This window comes from Colobus angolensis, unplaced genomic scaffold, assembly GCF_000951035.1.
Source record: "Colobus angolensis palliatus isolate OR3802 unplaced genomic scaffold, Cang.pa_1.0 Scaffold313, whole genome shotgun sequence".
Taxonomy (NCBI): domain Eukaryota; kingdom Metazoa; phylum Chordata; class Mammalia; order Primates; family Cercopithecidae; genus Colobus; species Colobus angolensis.
In genome coordinates, this window is record NW_012116411.1 from 2,927,222 (window position 1) to 2,945,492 (window position 18,271).

At 41.6% G+C, this 18,271-nt stretch overlaps 1 protein-coding gene across 1 annotated transcript in view; it reads left to right on the forward strand.

The window, feature by feature from the left end:
* The window catches only part of GRIN3A (glutamate receptor, ionotropic, N-methyl-D-aspartate 3A), a 166,704-nt gene extending 150,329 nt beyond the window's left edge, over positions 1-16,375 (forward strand). The window contains exons 7-9 of the mRNA XM_011951002.1: positions 7,462-7,626; positions 8,979-9,055; positions 13,410-16,375. Coding sequence (XP_011806392.1) covers positions 7,462-7,626; positions 8,979-9,055; positions 13,410-13,749 — 582 coding nt within the window. The 3' untranslated portion in view covers positions 13,750-16,375. The remainder of the gene's footprint in view (positions 1-7,461; positions 7,627-8,978; positions 9,056-13,409) is intronic.
* Positions 16,376-18,271: the final 1,896 nt, after the last annotated feature.

Below are 18,271 nucleotides of genomic sequence, written 5' to 3' on the forward strand. Positions count from 1 at the left end.
TCATCATCACTGGCCATCAGAGAAATGCAAATCCAAGCACTTTTGATGCCCAGTGTTTCTGCTTCAGATCCACTTTGGCCTGCCTTGAGTCCCATGTTTTGCCTGGTGAACAGGGAGTAGGGAGTCTGTAATTGGTAGACACACCAAAACCACGTGAAGCAGGAAGAGGGCAGTTCTCCAAAGAAAGGATTCTAAGAAGACAAAATCAGCACATTCCACCTGAAATTTTTGCGTTCAGTTTCCAATGTTTTACTTCAGTCATTTTAAATATTTTTTGTCCCAGTTTCAACAGTAGATCCCTAGATTGGTGAATATTAGCATGATCAGGTCAGGCTAGCAAAACTGGGCCTTGTTTCCTCTCCATCTCCACCCTCCTCTCTTAAAGATGTCCATCTCCACCCTCCTCTCTTAAAGAACTGTTCTAGGAAGCTTTTGTGATATAATGAGACTGTTTGGGATCAGGGGTGGGGGGAATTATGCAAATTTATTTTATACAAAATAATCCTATTTTCATATGCTTTCATTCATTTGTTTAAAAAATATTAACAGTGCTGGGCACTGTTCTAAGCAATTAGAATATGTACCGAGCAAAATGGACAAAAATGCTGCCCTCCTGTAGCTTACATGCTATTTTGGTAGGGAAATAGGCAATAAACAAATAATCACATATTATGTCAGGAGAGAAATAAAGCAAAGAGAGAGAGAATGTGTCTGAAAGAGGAGGGAAGGGGGAACAGAATTTGCCTTTTTAGGCACAGTGATTAGGGTGAACTTCACAGATAGGTGACATTTGAGAAGAAACCTAAAGAAAGTGAGGGAAGGAGCAGTTTAGATTCCTGGCAGAAGAGTTTACAGGCACAGAACAGAAAACGAGAAGACCCTCAAGCTGCAAGTTGCTCAAGCTGCAAAGTGAACTAGTAAGAGAGAAAAAGCGGAAATAGATCTTGTAAGGTCTCATGGACCATTGCAAGGACTCTGAATTTACTCTGCAAGAGACAGAAAACCATCACAAGGCGTTGAGCACAGGGGTAACATGACAGCCATTCTTACTGCTGTGAAGAAGACAGAAGTCGTTAGAGAAAACAACTAGGAGGCTGTCTCAATAATCTAGGTGAGGTGAGAGGTGATGGTGGCTTGGATCAGGGTGGTTGGTGGAGGCGGCGGGATGTTGTTGAATTCTGGATATACTTTGAAGGTCGGTTCCACCATATGTGCAGATACACAGGGTAATGGGATGCTAGAGAAAGACAGGAATCAAAGGTGGTTCTAAGGTTTTCTCCCTGTGTCAACGGCAAGGATGGAGGTTCATTGAGATGAGAAAGATGGTCCAAGCAGCAGGTTTCAGGGGGAAAATTAGAGGTTTGCTTTTAATGTGTTATCTTTGAAATGTCTATTCATTACCTAAGTAAAGAGGCAGAGTAGGGACTTAGGAAAGAAAAGCCCCCAACTCTTGGGAGTCATTGACATCTAGGTGGGATTTAAAGCTGACTCTGGATGAGAACATCAGTGTAGTTGAAAAACTGAAAGCATGCCTATGTTTACAGTCAGAAAGATGAAGAAGAAAAGCAAAAGAGACGAAGGTACAACAAAGAGAAAGACGTATCACAAAAATAAAGTTGAGAAACTATACCAAAGAGGATGGAGTAATCAATGGCATCCAAGCTGCTGATACATGAATAAGGTGAAAACCGACCATTAGATTTGGCAATATGGAGGGCATTTTTGACTTTTACAGGAATTGTTTGGCAGGTAATGGGAGGGGACAAAAGTCTGATTGAAGTGGGTCTCAGGGAGAATGGGAGAAAAGGAATTGGAAGCAATGAGTATAGACAACACTCTGGAAAACCAGAGAAATCAGGTGGTTGCTATGTGTTGGGAGGTGTGGAATAGGCACAAGGAAGGATTAGCTGCATAGATCTTGATTAGTAACATCAAAAATAAATGATGAGTGAAACTCCCTTGCTGGAGACTTGAGAACTAGTCACTAATCTAGCTGGCAGATGTTTCAAGTCACCACATCTGAACAAAATACAAAGCAGGGTTTGGGCAACAGCAAAGTTTATAATCTTATCCTCTACATGTTACTGGTCAGAGACCACACCTGTGATAGTACAAACATCTCCTTTTATCTGAATTTGGTCCGTTCCTAGAAATGTGTTGACTAGTAAATTTATAGATGGTGGAAGCCCTTTCCATTATTTCAAATGGGAAAAAAGTATTCGCATCTCATCCAAAAATCTCAAGCAGTTTCCCCTAAATTCACTAAAACACTCTTAGGCACCTATAGGTATTTAATATCTAATGCACAATGTATAGATATGTGACAATCTACCAAGAATTTCTGCCTAATATAAAACATTTAAAACATTAGTTGTGTAATGCGTAATTAGTTGGTATTCCTGAACGCAACATGCAGAGTACAGTATCAGATACAAACTACGTTTTTTCTTCACAGTGTAGCAAATATACACTAATGTAAATTAATAATAAAATGCTCAAGAAATATAATGAATATAAATAACATTTAGAAAAATGAAATACATAAGCAAGGCAATTTTTCGAATGATTACTTACTAGTTAAAGAGTTGCCTAAGTGAGATGGGGTGGGCTAGAGTAAGTTTGTGAAGGACCAAGTGGAGCAATAAATGCCTGAGATTTGTCCCTGGCTAAATCCTGGGACAAGCCGGGTGCAGTGACTCACACCTATATTCCCAGCAATTTGGGAAGCTGAGGCGGGCAGATTACCTAAGGTCAGGAGTTCAAGCCTGGCTAATATAGTGAAACCCTGTCTCTACTAAAAATACAAAAATTAGCTGGGTGTGGTAACGCATGCCTGTAATCCCAGCAGCTTGGGAGGCTGAGGTATGAGAATCGCTGGTGGAGGTCGCAGTGAACCAAGATTGTGCCACTGCACTCTAGTCTGAGCCTCAGAGTGAGACTCTGTCTCAAAAAATCAAATCAAATCAATCAATCCTGTGACAGCCTTCTCTCCTTGGCCCTTGAGTCTCTGGAAGTGTGTGGCTATGAGCTAGCAAATGAAGCTGCAGCTGAAGCAATGGGATAAAGGGGGGAAAAAAAAAAACACCTCGAAACTTATGTTTGCTTGCATTCTTTTTCATGGCTTTTGACAGCATGAGACTGGACTTCTGCTTGCATTTCTGAATGTGCTGCCACTCAAGTCACTTGGCAGCTGCAATTATCATTTTGTCTGCAACACCTGAATGTATTTTAAATATTTGATATTGAATATTCGTAACTCCTTCTTTTCTTCCTCTGACCAGTAATGAGTATCAAGTTGAGCAGTTTTTTACTAGAAAGTTTTCACTTGATAATATGGGGAAGATGCACATATGCATAGCACATTTAAACAATGTGATCCTAGGGGAGGAACCCCTGAATTACAAAGACAGCTGTACATCTTGTCACTCCGACTCAGACACAATTGCAACATTTTCTCTGGTGTTCACAGGCAGATGACAGTGGATTTTCCATTCCAATGGGAGTTTTAAATAAAATAATTTGGTAGTCGTTATAGTGAATTGTGAGACTTCAACTAGAAAAGGATACCTATAAATGGCGATTGCTTAACAAGCATTGCAGGCTTTAGCATCAGACAGTCCTGGATCCGCAGCCTGGATCCCGACTTGGTAGCTTGCATGATCTTGGGTAAGTAAGGTTATTAACCCCTATGAACCTCTGCTTTCTCAAATGTGAAATAAGGATAATAACACTTAACTTACAGGGTAATTATAAGATCATAATACACGTATATTGTATCTGGCATATGTATTAAATGCTCAGTTTAAAAGCAATAACTACTTCTGTTAGTCTATTAGCATGTGGGTATAAACAACAAGTTTAAAGAAAAAATGTATACTATAAACTGAATATGGCCTATTTGTTATTGAGGTACTAAGAGAAAAATTATTGTTTTTAAGAGACTAATTATTGTTATGCACAAGAAAACAGAGGAAGCCATGACCATAAAGGCAAGATGACTCACTGCGAGTTATATTTTTCCTCCTCATCTTGGCAGTGTCTTATAAAAAAGCAGTGCCCATCTTCTCAGAGTCTAACTGAATGTTTGATGATGTTAAAGTCCAAACTAAATTCTCCCAGTCTGTTCTTAATCCACAGCAATAACTCACTGAATCTTTCATATTACAGCCATATCCTGTATACATTAAAATAGGTCTAGGTCAAGGACTATTTTCAGACACATTTGTATGTACTTTCTGCATGTCAGGTTTATATAACTAGTCACCGTTTGCACACAGAGATGTCCCAGGAAAATCCCTAGTACCTCTGAAGCCCTTGGGGTCCAGTGTGCTTCCCTACCAAACCCTTTCCCAGACCAGCATTCCTTGTTTCCTAGGGCTGGGCTTTGGCCTGCATTCCCAAATCATCTGCCCAGTTTTCCTGCCTTGTGCCAGTCTCGGAGCCCCCACTCAGCTCTAGTCTTTTCTTTTCTAGGAACCCTAACATTGGTCTTTGATTCATAGCCTGCAGTACTGGCATGGAGGGAAAGAGATTTCCTGAGCTAGGCTCCAACACAGCGTGAAATCTCTGAGCTTTGCTTCTGAGTCCTGACCCCCAGATAGACTTCCCTATGCACCCTATGCCTGAATCATGCCTGGCTGGCTGTTTCTCCAGAATCGAGGTAGGAAGAGGTGGGAAGAATGAAAGGAAAACCCTTTAAAGAGAATGGGAGGATCATTCACATTGGACAAATGAGTCAGTGAAGACTGTGGGCTCTGAAAACAGACTGCATGGGTTTGAATCCCAGCTTCACCTTCATGAGCTATGTGACCTTGGACAAGTTATTGAACTTCTTTGTTGCTCAGTTTCCTCACTTATAAAATGGAGATTATACCAGTATTTACCTTATAAATTGTTATAAAGATGAGGCAAGTTGCTACATTGATAAAGTGCTCAGAATTGTGCCTTACACATATTAAATATTAAATAATTATCAATGATAATGATGACCACAAGCTTCCAGCAAAGGGGTAACACCCAGGCTCCTTAGTACGGCATCTGAGGATTTGCCTAGTGGGGCCCTGTTTCTCTCTCACTGCATATCTTTGTCCATGTGTGCCATTATAAAAAAATACCTGAGACTGGGTCCTTTTAAAGAAGAGAACTATATTCCCCATAGTTCTGGAGGTTGGAAGTTCAAGATCAAAGCACCAGCAAGTTTATTGTCTTAGTAAGGGCCTGGTCTCTGCTTCCAAGATGGCACCTTGTTGCTTGACCTCCACAGGGGACAAATGCTGTGTCCTCAAAAGGTGAAAGGGTGGAAGGGCAACAAAATGGACTAGCTAGCTGCCTCAAGCCCTTTTATAAGGGCACTCATCCCTTCATAAGGGCTCTTAATACCAACCCTTGGAGTTTAAAGTTTAAACATATGAGTTTGAGAGGGACAAATACATTCAAACTATGGCACTATTCATGCCTTGTATACTATTCCTTCAGCCACAGCAGTCAGTTTCACAACACTACACCACTGTCCAGGAAAGTCATGTTTTCCTTTGTTTATGCTACCCTCAGGTTAGTGCGTTCACTTTCCCCACCCAACCTCCCCATCCTGCCTCTCTTATTCAAACGTTATTTCATGCGCCAGCTTCTCCACAAATCCCAGGAAGCGTGGATCAAATGTATCATGGAGGTATATGTTTGTTTTCTCCCTAGACTCAAGCTGTTTAAAAGGAAAGATATAACATCCTTCTATCGCCATCCCATGATATACAGAAGAGTGCCTAGCACATAGTATTAACTCAATATATTAAGTGTTTTGAATTCTACAGGATTGACTCTTGTCATTGATGTCAATGGCTAAATAATGGCTGTTTTAGAGTACATGTAAGGGTTTTCTTAGATAATCTACACAAATCACTTAGCAAAGTGCTGGCCACATATATTTATTGTGACTACTACTGTTGCTATAACTGCTGATGTTTTGGTGTATAGCAGTATAGCAGAAAGAGCCCAAGCTTTGGAGCTGAAGAGAAATGGACTGAAAGACCAACTTTGCCACTTAAAAGCTGCAGGAACTCCAATTTCCTTAGTTATAAAATTGAGGCTATAATATCTATTTGAATGTAAAACACTTGGCAGAAAGTAAGCAACCAATAAATATCATTAGATTCCTTCTCTTTCTCTTCTATGCCTATGTTTGTGGCTTGGCTCAGTTTACTACACTTCTCTGGTCTCACTTTCCTCCTCTGTAAAAATGAACTAGATGATTTCCATGTTCCCTACCAGATCCAAATTCCAAAGTTACTGAACTCACCATCTTTTTCCCCTTGAATCTACTCATTCTCTGTCCCTGAGGGAGGTTCTTTCACTGATAGCTACCCAGTATATTAAATTGTTTCGATTCTCTATCTCTCTCAATCTCTCTCTAAGAGACCGTAAAGTGGTCCAGACCCAGGGCCTTGGCACAACTCCAGGGGCCATTTGCACAGTGGGATTAACATACGAATAGCACCTGTCAATTGAAGAATCATGAGCTTCATAAATTCAGACAGGAGATCTTTATTTCTCATAAAGGGTTGCAGCCAGCAGGCCAGCCATCCTGCAGAATGGGAAGCATAGCCTCAGCAGAAGCTGACAGCAAGCATTTCAAGGGAGGGGTAAAAGGGAACAGGAATTTATGCTGAGTGGGGTGGCTGAATATACATATTGAATAACCTATAGGAGGAGTCATAAATATTTATGAAAAGAGATACATGCACATGTGCAGTTGAGCTTCATGCCTCTTCATAGGCCCCATGTTCAAAAAATGGTGGTGTTAGCATGACCCAAGGGTGGAGTTTTTGGTCTTCTGATGTCCAAACGTGAAGCTGAGGACATGAAAACCCTCACTGTGCATCCCCTACAAGTTGGTCAAAACCATCTGGAGATTGTGGTCATCTTTTAGGAAGGGTGCATTGTGAAACTGGTGAGCTGTCACACTGAAACTGCAAAGAGGGAGGGAGAATCTGGTTATGGCCTCAGATGATTAGCTAAAGGTGATAAAGCAATAAATTATCAGCTTCTTGTTTTCCACAGCTAGCTTCTGCTTAATTCTTAAGAAAGAATTATAGCTAAAATTAATAAGGAAGGGACATACTGAGGCGTGGTAGACCTCCCATTCTATCAAGGCCAGGAATTCAGTTTTTAAGGTTTCTCCAGGGTCCCCATGGACAAGATAAAGTTCGTTCAGTCAGTTGGAAAGCTTTGAATTTTATTTTCATTTCTCACACTCTAGGCATTGGGAGATCCTCGGAAGCCCTCAGTCCAACCCTGGCTGAATTCCTTTCATGATGTATAATAAAAGTCACAGAACACACAGGGAGAAATAGTCTTCAGCTTTGAGTCCAGAAAGAATGAATATCCATCTGAAAACCAAAGAGTGCACGAGCATTGGGCCAGGTATATCATTGTATTCATGGCCTTTTCTTTCCTGTTCTGTCACAGACTTTACAAATGGGCATCAAACACTTCTCTGGACTCTTTGTGCTGCTGTGCATTGGATTTGGTCTGTCCATCTTGACCACCATTGGTGAGCACATAGTATACAGGCTGCTGCTACCACGAATCAAAAACAAATCCAAGCTACAATACTGGCTCCACACCAGCCAGGTGAGTGCCACAGGTGTCTTGCTCCAATATTCTTAAACTGTAGAATTTCCAGTGATGGGAGGATCCAGAGCCCTATGTCAGACTGATAAGTCATGTTACCACAATAACGAGGGTGGGGTAGGCACTCTCATTAGAGCAGAAGGAATTCTCTCTATCCCATTAATTCACATTTCCCTTAAATTAAGCTATCCCACAGTGCTTCTTCCTTTCCTCTAACCCTCCACTGTTGCTCATAATAGAAGCAATAGAACGTTTTTTAACCAGGTTTCACTTAATAATGACAGTCTGAAAAGATGGTGTGAAAGATTTATTTCCTAGGTTCTTTTCTTGTCAAAATTGAAACCTATTACATGAGTTTAAAGTCCCTGGTCCCCTTTAAGTGATCCCACTTGCCCCTGTTCTCTCTGCTTTTTCCCTGGTCCAGAGAGGTTTGAGACCCACTGGGACCAAGGCCAAACTTCACAAGGCCGCAGTTCTCCGCTGTAATTTAGACATCAACACACTGATTTACAGGGAGAACGGAAACTGTCAAGCAGACTAGCGATTCAAACACACTCATTTGCACGTCTCTCCCTGAATGAAATTGGCATGGAGACCCAAAATGTAGTCAGAAGGCTTCATAATGATGGAAGACTTCTAACAAAGGGAGTGGTTTCACTTGACCACAGCAAGGTTGGATAAGCCATCCCGGCCTCTCCTGTGGTGAGACTGCCTCCTGCCCCTCAGTGTACCATGGATTACCTCCCAGCAGGGAGGCTGTCACTTCTTCTGCATTTACCCCACTCATGTATTCATATACCCTCACGCTAACCTCCTCGCTTTGGTAACACTTTTTTTTTCTACATAGGTTACTATCATTGGTTTGGTTACAGTTGAACCCTGTTCTTCCTACTTTCATCCTGGGAAGTAGTTGGTCTTCTAGGAGAACTCCACATATCTTCCTTATTGTATCCTAATATGATTAATTTAATTCTCGAGAGTCCTCCTTCCCTTCTTTGTTTTGGTTGTCAATAATTTTATACTTTTTACTCATCTTTAGCAATTGTTGAAGGCCTTCTGCTACACATTAGTTATGATTGTGCCTCCTTATATCACACACTGTCTTATAATACTGAGCTTTCCATCAGAACACTTTTTTGTTTATCTAGGTGGAATAATAACCTCTAATTAGAATTTTTGTTCTCTTGAGATTTGAGGCTGAATGTTGATCTATTTTTAGGCATTCCTGGAATTTGTTTAAAGAGGCCGAGATTTGTAATTACTACATATACCATTAAATGTCAAGTGGTTCTTCGTCCCCTGACCTACGTGTTTCTCATAATTTCTACATGTGAATCTGTTCTCTCCACCAGAGATTACACAGAGCACTAAACACATCATTTGTAGAGGAAAAGCAACAGCATTTCAAGACCAAATGTGTGGAAAAGAGGTAAGAAGGGGCCAATGGCAACTGTCTTTATATTTGTAAAATAATATTTAGAGATCTAACTGTATAAATAATTATTCAGATCAAATCAGGACAATTTGTTTAACAACAGAATCAGTATAAATAGAGGGAAATAAAGCAGAATAAAAATGTATATGGACACTAAAATGCAGTGTACGCAATATACTGTCATGGTTAGAAGTGTAGCCATGGACTCTAGGATCAACCCTCTTGATCCAAATCCTGTCCCCAAGACTTACGATATGTGTTACTTTGTGCAAGTCATTGATTTAATTTCTCTTCACCTCAAGTTCCTCATTTCTAAAGCTGAGATAAAAACAGTACCTATTTCCTAGAGTTGTTGTAAAGATTAAATGAGATCATACATGTAAATCTCTGAATGAAAGGAAATGCCTAATAAATATTAACTATTATTATGTACAAAATACATGTAAGAATTAATGAATACTGCAGGCAATTAATTTCATGGTTTACTGTCTTTTGGCATATTTCCACTCCCTACTCCTTTCTAGCACCCTTAGGAACAGAGTATTGGAAATATGAAACAGACATGTCCTGCCTAATTCATTTCCTGGCACTTTTCTACAAACTCCCTAGCAAAGAGCATCTTATTAATAGGAAATAACAAACATTAAATGCATTGATGACATCTGAAAATCGAAGCTCTTGACTCTCACCACACCAGGCTGTGGATGACTGTTCCCTAGTTCATGGTGACTAAAGATGTCAGAAGCACTTGGGTCTGGTTCCTGGCTGGTTTCTGCTGCCTGCTGCCTAAGGCAACCCTCCCGATTCTTTCATACACCCAGAGGCCTCAGATGAGGGCATCAGCTCCAAGCAACTGTGTCATCTGTGACATATCCTCAGCTCAAAGCTTGGCTTTCTAGTTTTGAAATCTGACACACCTCTCATCATAACAGAAGAAAAAGGGATAGAAAACAGGATTCTTTTTCATTTTTAGTATCTCCTCTGGGACTGCTGCAGTACCCTTCTATCCAGTCTCCATCTAGCTTGTCAGAATCATTTCCTTTATCTCTTGAAGTATCTCTTTCCAGTCAGTGAGCACTCCTCCCGCCTCTCTCAGTCTGTGGTATTCCTGCATCATATTGCAAGTCTGTTAGTGACAAGCTATATACTAGTCCAGCCACAGCTGTTCCATGTCATGTTACATCTATTTTTTCTATTTTTAACGTAAATTTTTAATAACAGTAACACAAGAAGACATAGCAGCAAATGTGTCATCTTACAATGACAAAATATTTGTTTTCCAACTATAACAGAAACAGGAAGCCCAATAATCCCATCTCCAACTGTGATATGATTCATATTCATGTCTTTCTCACATAAATTGAAAGCCATTTGTGTCTTCTGACGCAATTTACCCACTTTTCTTGGCAGATTCCCTTCCTGAACCCCTTATTTTGAGGAGCTATGGAGAACAGGAGCTCATAGTTTAGCTTGGGCTCACATTTCCTGTGCCCACCTCTATACAGCCCAACATTAGCAGCCTGTCAAACCCAACGAGTGTTTGGCATCCCATAGCCGTCATGTCTCTTTGGAATAGTCCAGTGGAGTGGACTATTATGTAACACTATGTAACCTCAGTGTTACATAATTGCTCCAGGGAAGCCTATTTTTAGTGTTAAATACCCATTTTTAGCATTAAATACAGCTCTCTCACTGGTCACATAACACTCTAAGACTGAAGAAGGCTTGAATCAAAGCAAAGCCTAAATGTTACTGAGGCTAGGAGTGTAACACGCGCCTTGGGTTATTTTTTCCAAACAGACACTGAGTCTTACACTCAGCATTTGTCACCTTGCACTCATAGGTACCCACATCAAATACCAGACAACTGGTGATACTAGCAACTAGAATTTGGCACAAAGTCCAGCATTTGTTTATTCCTCTATATTATATTACCAGATAGATATACAAAGCTCTGGAGAAGACCAGTCCAGCTATCTTTACTTACCTTATCACTGTGGCTGTCTAGACAGTCGAAGAAAATGTGTAGATGCTCTACTCTCAGGTTTTCCCTGCTATGAACCGTTGTATGGCATTAGAACGCTCTCTCCCTCTTCTCTTGGAAGAATATCTATGTAAATGCTCATGCCTGCTACAACTTGACATCCCTCCCCTGTGCTCCATATTCACTGAACAAATAAAAGAGCAAATAGATAAATGAATGGATTACTAACACGAGTTTGAGGAAACGCTTGGAGAAATTTTGGGCCATGATATGGAAGTAGGTATTGCCCCTTATTCATTTAATGCAGAGAAAATAAGGTACATATTACAGGAGACTATTTATATATAGCCCTGGGTTTATTCAACATGTGATTTCACATAAATTTTTGGTCTATCCTTCATCTCACTGGGTTCCCAATCAATACACGCCACTCCCCTTTTCCCTTTCCTCTCACCCCAAGAAACACAAAAATTACACACTATAACAGCACAACCACAATTACTTTGAGATTATTCAAATTCAATAGGAAAAGATTTGAAGAAAAATATTAAAGGGAATTATCAAGCTGGAAGGAAAATTATATCTCCTCTCTGATTCAGGTCTAAAGCCAATGGAGCTGTAAGTGGGTTCATTACAGAACTTTCACCCAGCCCAGGATACATGGAAACTGAGTTCTAGTGCCCTCTGCTCATTTATATAAAACTTAGACTATGAGGCATGTTAAAGAACCACAGGTTGGTTTGGAGTGTGTGTTTCAATGGCTTGGGGCATGTATAAGTTGGTCTTTGCTATGTGATAAATCATCCCAATACTTAATGTTTTAAACAACAGCAAGTTACTTACTAATTAATGGATCAGCTGTGCAGTCTGCTGATCTGAGCCAGACTTCGCTGATTTTGGCTGGGTTTGCTCATATGTCTGTAGCCAACTTTGGGGGAGGGGGAAAGCAGCTAAGGGCTCTCTGATCTATGATGGCCTCAGCTGGGTCAACTGGGAAGCCTGAGGATTCTCTCCATATGGTCCGCCATCATGCAGCAGGCCATTCTGGACTTGTTCACATTGCAGCAGCAGGGTTCCAAGAGAGTGGAAATGTGCAAGACTTCTTAAAAGTTTAGGCTTGGAACTGCCACTCTGATATGTCTGCCACTTTCTGTTGGCCAAAACAAGTGTGAGAACAGTCCTAACTGAAGCCGGGAGGAAAGCAGATTCAGCATAGGTACAAGCTGCAAAGTCACATTACAGAGGACACAAATGAAATGAGAAAAGAAAGTTTATGGCCACTTTTACATAGAAACTTTATAATTCTTCTCTTTCCCCTTCTCCCTCCAGATTGTCCCCTTCTCCTGGCAAGTAAGAGTCCAGGAAAAAAGTAAATTCAGTTACATGAATGAGAACAAAAACACAATGGTTTGGTAGGGTGTTTCTATTTAGTTTTGTCCTGTGGTTGATTGCAAAAGCTGTCATAACCCTCCTACTCCACCTTCTGCTTCTCCTATGGTAGAAAAAATCAGCAGCTATGCTGCTTAGGGCTCGAATCTGCTCTTGTAGTGAGAAATTCTTCTTACTGCATAAGTGTCAAAGTGTGTTCCAGAAACAGGCTCAGTCTCCCCCTGTGACTATTTGGCAATAATTCTCATGCTGTCTATAGCCATCTCTCCGTGATGGTAGTAGGTGATAGAATGCAAGCCTGAAACAGGATTGCAAATTGCTTTCTATATGACTTTCATTATCCCAGCAAGAAACTGAGGGCTTTCTTGGAATTTTTTAAGCATCAGACCTGAACTGTCATTCTCAACTCACATAAAAAACATCCTTATAGTAAGAAACACTTTGCTGAGCCCTGTGACTTATATGCTTTTATTCTCCCCAAAATCAAGTAGTAAATATCAAGATGGTCCTGTGGGACTAAGGATGAGCCATGTTATAAGATCTGTCAGCAGGCTGATGCTCAGAACCCAACAAGTGAATAAACAGATTTCGCTTTTATTAAAGCATTATCTTTCAAACCATAAAATGTTTCAAGGTGTGGCTAGTTTCTGAGCTTCCCTTGCAGAAAGGAAATTAAAAGCAACCTGAGGTTGTTCCCAAAAATAAAAATAAAAAATGTGCCATACCCCATCCTATCAGCCCTTCAGATGACACCCGATTCCAATTCCAGAGCAGCATCGGACTTGAACTTTTGAATGTTCATGACTCCTTATTGCCCCATGACACCCTAGCAGGGAGTCTGTCCATGGCTTTGTTACTTCGTCTCTAAATGCACACCCAGCTCCATATTATTGACACAGGAAACGGCTAACAGATGAACAACAGCACTTTAAGAGCTGCAGAATGGAAAGTAAGTCTAAAATTTCTGTTTCCTAGGTCCAATGTGGGACCCCGTCAGCTCACCGTATGGAATACTTCCAATCTGAGTCATGACAACCGACGAAAATACATCTTTAGTGATGAGGAAGGACAAAACCAGCTGGGCATCCGGATCCACCAGGACATCCCCCTCCCTCCGAGGAGAAGAGAGCTCCCTGCCTCGCTGACCACCAATGGGAAAGCAGACTCCCTAAATGTATCTCGGAACTCAGTGATGCAAGAACTCTCAGAGCTCGAGAAGCAGATTCAGGTGATCCGTCAGGAGCTGCAGCTGGCTGTGAGCAGGAAAACGGAGCTGGAGGAGTATCAAAGGACAAGTCGGACTTGTGAGTCCTAGGTGACCACACTGCTCCCCTTTCTCAGTTCCCGACGTTTCTCTGAGCCCTTGAGACACTTTGTAATGCTCTTTTGTAACTACCGACAAAGGTATGGGGAAGCTGAGGCCTAGGTCTTCTCAGAGGTCAAGGCTGCTCTCCCTAGCCTAAAATGCAGCAGCAGCTCCTCTCAAGCTCACTCCCTAGGTCTCCAGGGTAGGAGTGTTTTTCTAGCAAGAATCTTGGTCAGGAGTAAGCTCTGTGTGAGAGATCTGTGAATAATCAGATAACCCCAGCTCCCGTTAACCTTTTCACCAGGTGCCACAGTAATATTTCTGGTTTTTAGCCCTTTCTCTGCACTACCAACAAGAGATAAAATTGTTACTCATACTTATGTCTTACTGGGTTGTCGGTTTTCATCATAACACAGAACAAGATTATCCAGGGTTGTAGCTTTTGATACAACTCCCCAATCTAGATTTATTTCTACATTCTGAATGGGGAGCAGGTAAGAGCAGAGCACCTCCCACTGGGGGTGGGGTACTTAAAAATTAATTCATTAGTATCATAAAGGTCACCGACTGATTGGACCAGGCAAGAGCCATGTTTTTGAGAAGGTTCTGGATCTCTGACTCCATCCTGTTTGGTAAGAACATGCTTATTAACACGCCACTGTGAAAGGGGAAGGGGATGTGGTAAGCAGGAACAGAAGACAGGCAGAAGAGGCATTAAAAATGCATACCATGCTTTTAGAACAAAAGCTCTGGGCCAGAAAGGCAATTTGGCTAAAAAATGAATAAGACTACTTCTAATGTAATTAAGCATCTCCACTATGGTGTATGCCTTTTATAAAGAAGAGAGAAAAAGGCAAAGCAAGGTTGTGGCCTTAGGTTGGACCTGGAATATCCCTGCTTATTGCCTATAATGGAATAAGTGACACTGTGGGTGAAATGTTCTACACACCACACACGAGGCCATTTTCAGATCAGCAGTCACCCATCGCTTAGCACAGAAATCCCAAAACCTCCAGCCTGGGAACACCACCAGCTTTGACCATTCAAGAATTTGCCGTGCGCTTTGCATATCTGTATAGAAAATTAAGTCAGTTCCCCATCCTCACACTCACTCATCTCTGAGGAGCTATGAACAGGTTTTGGTCCCTTTAATGATCCTCCAGCCTCATCTAATGCCCCTCAAAGACTGATACAAGTAACCTCCCCTCTGCTTAGGCGCCGCTTTCTCAGCATATAATGTTTAGGCAGCTAGGGAAAGGAATATGGGTCAGTTCTCAAATGTCAATGTAGATAAGAATCATCTAGTGGAGAACTCATCAGAGCGCAGATTGCCAAGACCCTTCTCCAGAGATTATGGGGTGGGGGTGGAGGTCTAGAGGTGAGCTCAGAAACCTACTGTTAGCCAACATCCCCAGGTGACTGACATGGGTGGTCTAAGAATTACTCTTCTAGAAACACCATTCTGGAACTTTGGCTGCCCACAGGCATGAGGAGAAGCATGACAAGAAAACCTGTTTGAGAAGTTTGTTTTGTTTTTTAATAACTTTAGCACACATCTGCTGATTCTCCTTCAGCATCCTCACCCCCACCCCTGGGCACCATTTAGGACAAGACTTCCTTATTTATCAATTACTTGCTTTATCTTCTCAGGACTCATTGTTCCACTCCCAATCGATTTGAATGCCTACAATAAGTTCAGGAGCTGTGCCAAGAACTTTCCTCTTTTACAGCTGCAGATCATTGGAAAGGTGTCTCAATCACAAAACTTCTCCCTCTACTACTGGATGAAATGTCTGCATTTCCACCAAAATCTACCCCGTCGCCCAGGGAATAACAACTTAAGCTGTAGTTAGATAACACCTAGTGATTAATTGGCTAAGAAAACCCTGGAGTGGAGGGAGGCTCAGAGATACTGATACGGATGTGGGAGGGCTCCAAAGTTAGAGGTCACCAATCCCACAGATGAAACAGTTCAATAATGAGGAAACAGGTGAGCCCTGAACACAGAAAAGGGCAATTCTGTGTTGAAACACCCACCTCCTCATGTTCTCACCCCAGGCCCAGAAGTAGGTTTGCAGCTGCCTTTGGAAGATTTTGCCCCTTAGCCATCCCCACCCACTTGCAACAGCTAAGGATGCTGGAGACTCTGCCACCATGCTCTGCGTGCCCCTGAACCTCTGTGGTGCCCAGAAGGCTGATGTACAGGTGTACCTCAATCCACATTACAGCCATGCTCCTAATGTACATGGATATTTTTGTAACTCAGCTCATATTCTGACTGTATTTGAGAAGCTGGCTCTTTAAGGGAACCCAGAAGTGAATCATTTTGTAAAGTAAAGCACTCTTTTGTAATGCAATTAATTATCCCTTAATGTATCTGTTTTGTAAGTCTGAATTTTTGTATATCGGGTTTACCTTAAGCTTCTCTAGTGAGGCATTCTGAGCAGTGGTGATCACATGCCAGATCGCCCTGCATATCCACGAAGTAGATGACCAATGCACGCTCCTCAAACATCTTTGGAGGAACTACCTGGCCAAAACACTGGCCAGGATGCAGCAAGCAGCAGCAGGGGCTGAAGGCGGGCTTACTGCCGTCAACATTGCTTGAAATGCCTCTATGTTCTGAATAAAGAAAAACCATAATTGCTTGTGGTGAAATGAAGCAGTCTTCATGTTAAGTAGCAATGGTTATTTTTACTGGTAGTAATTGAACAGTGTTTTGCAATTTGTGAAACAGTGTATTGTGTTTTGTAAAATGTCATGAAATGGTGGGTCCTTGGAAACCTCCTTTCTGTTCAGCTCCACCTCTGTTCTTTCAACTCCTTTCCGGCTCAAAAAAAAAAAAACAAAGATCAGAAGCCTTCACATGGAGGGTTGTATTTTGGTAAAGAAGAAAGAGATAAGGAATGCTACCTTGCTTCCTCTACTGGGCTTCCCTTTTCATGAGATTAAGGCCTCCATTCTCTTCCAAGCGCTTGTGCTGGGAAACCTGGAATATGACACATTGTGTCACACACCCCAACCCTATTTTCCAAGGGGAATTTCTGGCACAGGAAGCACATAGTAAAGCATGCTCGAATGAGCTGAAACAGATACAGCTACCTGGTTCGTGTAAATAAGAATAAAGGCCCCAGAGTGTGTATGCTTCCAGGTGCAGGAGAAAGGGGAATCTCCCAAAATTTAAAAACAAGTGGGAAGAATAACCAGGACAGCCAAGTGAGGCAGCCACATGGACCCAAGCAGTCGAGGTCTTTAATGTGCCTGGAGATCACTCTCCGTCATTCATGAATCTTGCTATTGCACAAACCCTATCAGGAGCTGCTGCTTCCCTTCCAGCCAGAGAAGTGGTAAGTGGAGCAAGTGCCCAGCAGAACAGACCTTATCATCTGGGTAACAGACTTCTCAGTGTTGGTGCTGTGTCTGTTAGAGCCTTAGAGCAAGTTAAGTACTTCCTTGGTGTGGGTAAAGAAAAAAGGGGAAGGAAACTACTTTAGAGCCTTTTTCTCCCAACTCATATTTTTGATAGGAAAAACAGAAAACCCATCCAGTTCTTCAGAAATTGCTTTCTAGGCATTAACACTACTTTAGTATCTATACTGTTTAGTTATTCCTTTCTTTACCCACCTAAACTACCCATCTAATCCAGGATTCCCTCACTCTTTTTGAGTTTAGTTACTAATCATTTTATGAAAATAATGTACTTATAAGTATTTTCTTAAGGTTTGTGAAGAGTATTTGCATTGTGTCTTCATTTTAATGTGTTTGCAATCGCTCCGCTCCAGGAAGAACGGAAATGCTGTCTTGTGAGCATGAAGTGAACGGGCTGTTTTGCTCCAGCCACTTTTCTTGTACAATCACATGGATGGATTAGATGTCCTCAGGTCTTTTCCATCTTCAGTTTCTATGACTGTGGAATAAATGTTCAGATAGAAACTTCACTATTGGATGTACTGCTGGCTTTATCTTTGGAGATTCAAATGCTGACATGATACCAGTTCCTTCTTAACAGGAGACCCGTTAATGCTATGATTTATGTTTGTTTCCTTGCTATAGTTCAAAGAAGAAACACAAGATATACTGAGAAAACTCAGAGCTCAGGCATCATGAAATGGCTTCATCTGAGATAGACCTTCTAGGAAAAAGCACAAGTTCAGAGGTCTCTAAAATCCTGTACTGATCACCCTCATTAGTAATTCGACAAACATCTGCTAAACAGCTTCCATGTAGGTGCCAAGTGCTGGAGACACAACAGTGAAGAAGATAGGTATGGTCCCCAACTTCTGACTTTTTTTTTTTTTTTGAGATGGAGTCTCGCTCTGTTGCCAGGCTGGAGTGCAGAGGTGCGATCTCACTGTTTATCACTCTGCCTCCCGGGTTCAAGCGATTCTCCTGCCTCAGCCTCCCGAGTACCTGGGACTACAGGCGCTTGCCACCACGCCTGGCTAATTTTTTGTATTTTTTTTAGTAGAGACGGGGTTTCACCATGTTGGCCAGGATGGTATCGATCTCTTTACCTTGTGATCCACCCACC